The sequence below is a fragment of the Vigna radiata genome, chromosome 8 (genome assembly GCF_000741045.1).
Source record: "Vigna radiata var. radiata cultivar VC1973A chromosome 8, Vradiata_ver6, whole genome shotgun sequence".
In the NCBI taxonomy this organism is placed as follows: Eukaryota; Viridiplantae; Streptophyta; class Magnoliopsida; order Fabales; family Fabaceae; genus Vigna; species Vigna radiata.
This window is the reverse complement of record NC_028358.1, coordinates 2,100,995-2,110,289: the sequence shown is the minus strand read 5'-3', so window position 1 is coordinate 2,110,289 and position 9,295 is coordinate 2,100,995. Positions and strand designations below refer to the sequence as shown.

General features: G+C 25.5%; 1 protein-coding gene and 1 non-coding gene across 2 annotated transcripts; both read left to right on the top strand.

Annotated features, from left to right (window-relative positions):
- The first annotated feature begins 1,350 nt into the window (after positions 1–1,350).
- Positions 1,351–3,134, top strand: LOC106770040 (MATH domain and coiled-coil domain-containing protein At3g58250-like). The gene is made up of 3 exons (XM_014655860.1): positions 1,351–1,472; positions 1,559–1,713; positions 2,425–3,134. Exons 1-3 carry the CDS (start codon positions 1,351–1,353, stop codon positions 3,132–3,134), a joined length of 987 nt encoding a protein of 328 aa, XP_014511346.1.
- Positions 3,135–9,196: 6,062 nt separating this feature from the next.
- Positions 9,197–9,269, top strand: TRNAR-CCU. Its single transcript has one exon. It is a non-coding gene; the product is annotated as a tRNA-Arg (tRNA).
- The last annotated feature ends 26 nt before the right edge of the window (positions 9,270–9,295 follow it).

Sequence of the window (9,295 nt, the reverse complement as noted above, 5' to 3'; positions counted from 1 at the left end):
TATATATATATATATATATATATATATATATGGTACTTTACTCTTTGAAATAATACATCAGAATGATACTTTACTCTTTGAAATAATACATCAGAATTATTCTTTAAACCTTTTATTACAAGTTTATTTAATATCCATTATCGTTGATAAAGAAAAAGAATGGTTGCTCTGTATTATTTGTAGTGATACACTTAATAATTCAACATTACTTAGAGTTTCGAGACTAAAAAAAATTAAATATTTATAGTCCAATTTGTTATAAAAAAAAGTTTAAATTTCTAATAAAACAATTTATTATAAATAATTATACAAATTTATAAAACTAGAAAAAAAATTGTATAAACTCAGCACATGAAACATTCTAACTATTATAGTAGAAGAAAACTCATTTACCTTTACTAACATAAAGTAGTCACGAGATATTCTAAGATATATTTATTAGTATATTTATTAGTGTAAACATTTAAATATAAACAATATATGTAAACAAATCTCTTTGTACTTTGTTTATGTTATGACATTTTTTGATATCATATATCTACATATACAATATATATAATATATCAGATTTTTATCACATAAATTATAGGGTCTATATATTCTATAAATAGACATGGTATTTCACTAAAAAAATACAATTTTTCATACTCATTTTCTTTTATTCAATCTAAATTCTACAAATAGATATTTTTTTATATTACACAAATTATTTGAATGTATCACTCATATCTTCACACTTATTTGAAAGTTTACGTTTTCAGATTCTGATAATAACAAAATTTCTATACACAAATTAAGTATACATTAAGAGTATAGAGTTGAATGATAAATGACTCTAATTGTCTACATTAATTGTAATATTATTTTATATTTGTTACAAAATCTATATATAATTTAATACACGACTAAACTTCTTTTAAAAAACAAGAATAGGTTAAAAAAAACTGAAACAGAAAAATGAAAAAAACTGATATCAATATTTATTTCATCCAAGAATAAACTTTTCGGAAATACTACATTAATTAGAGTTATTAAAATTTGTGACTTTTACAATTATCATGGTGTGGTTCAATTTTCAGAATATTGGAAAACAGAATTGAATAATGTAAAAATAACTTCCAAAACTTTTCTCAATAGGCAATCCAAGCGTCTACCAAGGCCCAACTTCCTAAGAATTTCGTAAAAGTAAAATTATTACTTAAATTTTCATACGTATAAATGTACTTCTTCGTGAACTGAACCATCAAAGTTGTTTGTTTCTCATGTTACTCAATCGTTTGATCTTCCTAACTGAAAATCAATATTGTTTGTTTATGTTAGAGCTACGGTTGAAGCTCAGAAGTTACTGAAATGGAGAATCAGAATACAAAGGATAAAATGTTTAAGAAGTTTACATGGACCCTTACGAACTTCTCCACGTTGGACTCCAAGAAATTGTACTCGGACACGTTTTCTATTGATGGCCACACATGGTGATTAAATTACTGCGTACTCCTCATGTTGCTCTTTAATACGATTTCATCCGTTTTTCTCATTAAGTTTTTAACTTTTCTTTTAGGAGGATTATTATCTTTCCAAAAGGGAATCGTGGAAACAGTATGTCAATTTATTTGGATGCTGGTGTTGCTACTATGCCTCATGGATGGGAAAAACTTGCAAATTTCAAACTCATTCTGATTAATCAGCTCAATCACGAAAGAAATATAATAAGAGGTATATTTCACCCTTATTTCTCATGTTGATATTTGGATGTTATTTTCTTAGGCGAATGAAACTGTTGTTGTAGTAGCTTTTTTTACCTTGCAAAGAATATGGTGCATGCTTGATAGTGATGGAGTGATGGTGATACATAGTCCTGTGATGGTATGATAGAGATAGGGTATGTTTTGTGGTTATAAATACGTTACCCAGAAGAGGGAACATTCACCGAGAAGAAGAGAGAAAATAAGGGAGGTGTGTTGGAAGTCCCACATCGACTAGAGATAAGGCCAATTTATAATATATAAGTAGGTGCAGACCTCACTTTACACGCTGGTTTTGTAGGATTGAGTTAGGCCTAAAACTCACTTCTAACAGTTTGAGAGAACTTAATATTTATATAGAAAAATGATTCTTTGACAAATTTAAATTTTTTACATTCTATGTGATATTATTCTTCTTTACTTTTTATTCTCTCTTAAAAAATACAAAAAATTATACTTTTGTGATCAACTTATCTTGTATTATGTGTCAAATGAACGTAAAAATGTGTCATGATATTATTATTCATTTATGTATTCTATATTTTCAGAAAATTGTCCAGTTTTATCAACCTCCATAGAAATAATAGTCATATCCTGCTTGAAGAAATATACATTTATTTAAGGATCGTATGATTTTGTTTTAAACTCGTTACACAACTAACTTTATGTTTGAATTGGTCAGAAACTAGCCACACCTTCAATTCAGAGCAGGGTGTTTGGGGTTACACATCCTACATATCTTTGGGTGCACTTTGGAACTCTAGCCTCGGGTTCATTGTAAATGATACTTGTATTATTGAAGCTCATATATTCGTTAATATGTTAGACCATGAGAATAAGCTTGTTGAAAGCATTGAGAATCTTTTCCCCATGGAAATGATTTCAACTTCATCATTTGATGAAGTGGTGGATTTTATTCCTCTATTGGAAGATGTTTGTTCACGATATCCCTCTCTTATTGATAAGAAAAAGAAGAAAAGTCAAAGATTTATTAAATGGAGTTTTACAGCACTTGGGAGGGTTCTTCATTTTCTCAACACTAAAAAAGTTAGAGACATGGACGATGATGCTTGTAATCATCTCCAAACTTTATGGGAGGAACTTGAGACATGTGGATTTGAATTGTCATGGTTGAAACCTCATGTACAATCTGCTTTGGGCATGAAAACTTGTGTTGAGAAAGTTCTTGCTGCAAAAAGGTTGGAGGAGAATGTGACTACTTTGGAAAAGAACGTGGCTATTTTAGAGATGGAAGAGAAAACTTTGAGAACAAAGAGGATTGAAGCAGAGGTTAATCTAGAAATTACAAGAAGAGACTTAGTGAAAGCAAAAGAAGATTTTGTAGAATGTGATTTGGATGCTGAACTATGGAAAACCATGAATTGCATATGATAAGTTTATTCTCTGTATAATTATATCCATTGTGTTTAATAGCTGCTACTATGTGGGTAATCTTCATTAAACAGAATCAAGGAATGAAATTGATATTTAAGGGTTCATTTATGTGTTTATTTTATGATGCATCCTATATTTCTTGTGTTGTTCATGGAATTGAACTGTTTCTATCATAGTAATCTCAGTTAACAGGAGTGATATTCTGTCAATACTTCTATTAATTGTCCATATATAAACACTTATGTTAATTGAATATGGTTCCATTACAAATTATGAAATATACAGTAAATGATATTAGTAAATTGTAGTTTGAGAAGCAAAGTCATTAAGACAAAGGACTCTTTGAATTCATAAATTCTAAAAGATTCTCAGATCTTTGTATTATGCTGACAAAAGAATAAAGAAATTTAAAATACTTCTGCCTTTTAAATTAATTTTGAAGAAGTTTAAAGTTCAGGGTTAAAACCCAAATCTTATAATAATTATAGGAGTTTCTAAAACAAATATAATAATGAATTACACAGGATAATTATTCATTTCAGTTATATTGTAAATCTACCTTTTTTTCATTTCAAATTTTCGTATGCCTTTTGCATCACTTTTATCTCTGTTTTAGACTTAAAATATTGTAATATAAAGAGAACTTAGAGGTAGACAAGTTAGCGAAACAATTATGTTTATTGGTGTGCAAATGCTTGTAGAGGTAGGTCAGCAACTTTTTGTTTTGAAGAATGAATTTGAAAGATAGTAAATACATGAATTTGAAAGGATAACGATGAAAAAATGGAATTGTTTGTTTTGAAGGATAGAAATATAAAAGCGAAGAAATTTGAGAATATAATATGTTAATGTAATGCATAAAAAAATATAATAGATATAATTATTAGATTACTTTTAAGATTAAAATTTATATAAAATAAAATGTAATTATTATAATAATAATAATTATTATTATTAATAATAATTGTTAATATTATTATTAGTTTTAGTATTATTATTTTAATGTTATTATTATTATAATTATTAATTATCCACAAAGTTTAATAATAATAATTATTATTATTAAAAGCATATGTAAAATTAAAAAAGAAAAGGAGATATTTTTGTAAAAGTTATGATAAAAAATTTAAAAAGTCGATGTAATGACCTTCTTTTCTCTCTTAATCACTTCATTCATGATTCATGAGGGATCGAAATTTTGGAATCTCTCTCAAATTCATCTTCTCAAATCTCAGTTGAAATATCTGGAAGCAAACATTTATATTTTTCTCAAATCCATATCCTCATAAACAATAAGATGATAAAATAATAATTTATTCCCATTTTCATGTTTGTATTTAACAGATATAAACTTTTTATTTCAATTCATATTTCTATAGGGGTTATACTTTATGTACGTACCTATTTATTATTGCCAATATTAATAATACAATTTTATATATAAAAATTTAAAATCAAATAAAAAATATGATATTATTAAATATTTAATATAAAAACAAAAACCTTTTATTTTCAGTAATTTAACATAAGTTACAAAATTAATAACATAAGAAAAGTCAATGTTTTCCTGTCTAATAAATTAAAAATGTTTTAAGAATTTAAAAGAGAGATGACAATAAGAACTATAAATAAATAGATATATGCATGTTCATTCTAAACTTTATATTCAATTTAAAAAAAATTGATATTATTCATATCTATATATTATCAAAATGAAAAAATTCTTGTGTTGGGTTCCAAAAACATCTTAGGGACGAGTTCATTTGTAATTTTATGTTGATGTATTAATTTGTGTCAAAGGATGAACGTTACAACTTTTATGCTCAAACCAAATTAAGAGGAAAAGCAAGAAGTTTTCAAATTTCAAATTAGGTTGATTATCTCTTTTTTCTCCAATTCTTTCTCGTGATTTCAATCCTTAATCTTAATTTTAATTTGAGACTATAAATATTTTTCTCATTTCCACTTTTAGTATAGGTGTTATATTATAAAGTCAACGGATAATGTAATAATAACTAGTGATTAACTTATCATGTGATTAGGGAGTTTAATAGCACAATTACATGTAAATGTTTTTGTAAACTCACTACAAAACAAATGAATTTTATTAGCGGTTGGTTTGTTTTGGTTATTAAACCTGGTAATTTTTTCAGATTTCAATATCTCTAATGAATTGTAAAACTGTCATGCAAGTTTCTATGATTGACAACATTCGTTGGATGGACCTTGGAAATCTTTTCGCTATTTGGATCATGATACTTTCATTAGAGACTGGAAAAGCTATTCACTCAAAAATTCAGTTTTTCATTTCTTGCATTGGGATTCATTGATCAACATAATACGATGATAATATTTTGGGCAGTGAATCTACTCCAGGTACGAGAATTCAATTTCTAAAAACCACAGTTGTCATCTTATATTTTTTAGCTCTCTTTGGTATGACCTCATTGTTGAATGTGTGCTGCTAATTAAGCCATCAATGTCAATAGCATATTGAAAATTCACTGTTTATTTATTCTCGTCATTTAGATCCCCATAGCTGTAAGAATGAGTTTATTCTCGTCATTTATGTGTTTATTTTCTGATGCATATATAGTATATTTCTTTGTTCATGAATTTGAACTGTACTGTTCCACCAATCTCAGTTAACACGAGTGATATGTCCTCAAAACTTCTATTAATTGTCTATATACAAACAATTATTTTATTATGTTAATTGAATATGGTTTCATTACAAATTATCGAAAATGATATTAGTAAATTGTAGTTTAAGAAACAACGTTATTAAGACAGGGGCTCTTTGAATTTATAAATTCTAAAAAAGTCTTGTAGAACTTTGTATTAGGTTAACAAAAGAATAAAAAAATTTAAACTAGTTTTGCTTTTTAAATCAATTTTTGGAGAAGTATAAAGGTCAGGTTTAAAACCCAAATCTTATAATTAATTAAAGGAGTTTTCAAAACTTAGATATAATAATGAATTATACTGGTGTTTAAATAAAAGTATGCTTTTTGCATCACTTTTATCTCTTTTTTAGATTTAAAATTAATTTCTAGAGTGGGAAGTCATGCAGCACTTCTTGTTTATATTTTTTTTTTAATATTTATTGAGACATGGAAATTTGATGTGTTGAGAAAGCTTTTTTTTGTGAAAAGGTTAGGCATGAGAAACTCATGTACATCTTACTATATATACAGTTATTTCATACCAATAACATTTACTTTGAGCTTTCAGATTGAAACCTTTTTATTTCAATGAGAAACATAAAAGAACTTGAAGGTTTTCCAGCCTATTTTATTTCTTAGTTTTTGTCATTTTCACTATTAACTTACATATTATTCTTGTTTTATAATGTATATTTTTATAAATAAAATTATTAAGTTTAGATTAAATTAAAATTTAATTACTAATACTCTTTTTATTATCTTAAAATATAATTTTAAATAAATTAGATAATTTAATTATTTATTATAAAATTAGTGAAAACTAATTAATAATTAAAAATTAAAATTTTTGAAATATTAAAAATATATTTTAAATAATTTGTGACAGTTCTAAATGTTTAATGAATATAAAATGATAATAAAATATAATCTATTTTGTGATTATTTTTAATGGTTAAAATATGAGAAAAAATTATAAAAAGAATATATTTTGTGATGATTTTTAAGTGTTAGAAAAGAAATATTAGTGGTTAAAATATTTCTTTAATTTTAACAATTATTTTAATTACTAAAAATTTTATTCATTAAAATTTACCATTTTAACTTTCATATATATATATATATATATATATATATATATATATATATATATATATATATATATATATATATATATATATATATATATATATTAATGTTTTATGAACATTGTGTTTTTAATATTTTATCAAAAATACATATATAGACATGGACTATTATCTTGCCATCATCTCCAAATGGTAACAAGTTTATAGTATTGGATTTGATATGCAATAACTAAAAGTTGAAGAAGATGTGACTATTTTGGAGAGTGATGTGGTTATTTTAGAGATGGAAGAAAGACTTTGAAAAGAAAAATATTCAAACTGAGATAAATCTTGAAATAACGAGAAGATACTTGAGGAATGAAAAAATGGGTTTGGAGACTGTGATTTGCGGGAGATTGTAATGTAATTTTAGTTATAAGGGTTAATTTAGTTGTTTTTATAGTGTTATTAACCTCTTATCCCACTCCTTTCATTAACAACATTTCCATTGTTATTACTTTTATTAATTATCAATATATATATATATATATATATATATATATATATATATATATATATATATAAGTACTGTGTGCTAATTGAATATAGTTTTATATTACAAATGATGAGATGTATAGTGGTTTTGGAAATATTGCTCTTATGCTAAAAATGTTAAAATGTTCTTGATAAATTTGTTCTTAGATATAAATTTTAATTTTGATATACAAAAGGTTGATCAAAACATAAAACATAGAATATCATTAGAACACTATATAAAGAAGTTATTATCAATAAATTAATTGTTATCATATGAAAAATAAAATCTAATGACTTGATTTTTTATTTATCCAGTATAATATTAATTATATTTATTATATAATTTAAATTTCTGTATCTTAAACGATATGGTTTTAAAATATTTATATAGTATTCCATTCATATTGGCTCTTATATATTTTACATTATGTTCTTTATTTCTTTATTTTATGGGTTATACTTGAATGCTAAAATGTCATATTTCTCATACTTTGATTATAGGGTTGAATATGTTTTTAGTTTCTATACTTTGGGGTGATTTTGGTTTTAGTCCATTTTTAAACTATGGTACAATTTAGTCCTTCAACTTTAGAAAACTCTGATTTTAGTTTTTTTTACCAATTTTTTTAACTTTATTTGTTGTTTCAAACACGTTTTATTATAGCATTTGGATTGTTTACACTGTTTGACACATTTTTGCTTCAATGTTAACTAAGAAACGTGCTTGAAACAACAAATAAAGTTAAAAAAAATTGGTAAAAAAGACTAAAACCAGATTTTTCTAAAGTTGAAGGACTAAATTGTACCATAGTTTGAAAATGGACTAAAACCAAAATCGTCCCAAAGTATAGGGACTAAAAACATATTTAACCCTTGATTATATTCCAAACGTGTAGGTTTTTTTTTTTTTATTATTATTATTAATTTTTATAGTTTAGTTTGTAAAATTAAAAGGTTCTATCTTATCTTTAAGTCGATTAAAAATAGGTTTAATTCATTTAGTTGTCCCTATTTTCGGGAGGTTTTCCCATTTTGATCCCCGTCTTATTCAAATCCCCAATTGAGTCCTTATAAGTGCTAATTTCAATCAATTAAGCCCCTGCCGTTAAATTTAGTTAACGAGATTAACTTTTTTGCGCAGCTGGGAGGATGACCTGTTAATTTCTATAAACGTGGCCTATTTAGAGTTGAAAAGTGGCATGAATTGAGTCCCATAAGTGCTAATTTCAATCAATTTCAACTCTAATTCATGCCACGTTTCTACTCTAAATAGGTCACGTTTACAGAAATTAACAGGTCATCCTTCCAGCTGTGCAAAAAAGTTAACCCGTTACCTAACGACAAGGGCTTAACTGATTGAAATTAGCATTTATAGGGACTCAATTGGAGATTCTAATAAGACGGGGATCAAAATGGGAAAACCTCCCACTAAATGGTTTAAACCTTAAAAATATTTAATTTTGAATAAAAATATGTTGAAATAGGTAGTTTTGTTTAAATAAGAATGTTTTGAAAGCAGGGTATGTCTTTGCTAATTGAAATGTATAAGTAAATACGTCTTAGGTTAAAGGATGATATTTTCTACAATTTGGTGTAAACAAGTTGTGATAAAAGAGAATATCATGCTATTTCCTTTATCAATAGGAAATATAAATAAATATTATAATTAATTTTTAAAAATATTAAGATCATTGAACTTTTCCATAATAAATTAAATTGAAGTTACTAATTTAGTTCTTTTGTTTTTAAATTTTAATTTACATAAAGCTAATCAAAAACTCTGAACATGTAAGCGCCTGTAGCTCAGTGGATAGAGCGTCTGTTTCCTAAGCAGAAAGTCGTAGGTTCGACCCCTACCTGGCGCGGTAATTCTTTTACCTATTTTTCTTTT

Coding starts and splice junctions, on each gene's coding strand:
- LOC106770040 (XM_014655860.1), top strand. CDS start 1,351: ATGGAGAATCAGAATACAAAGGATAAAATGTTTAAGAAGTTTACATGG. Junction 1,473..1,558: donor TCTATTGATGGCCACACATG/GTGATTAAATTA, acceptor CTTTTCTTTTAG/GAGGATTATTATCTTTCCAA. Junction 1,714..2,424: donor CGAAAGAAATATAATAAGAG/GTATATTTCACC, acceptor TGAATTGGTCAG/AAACTAGCCACACCTTCAAT.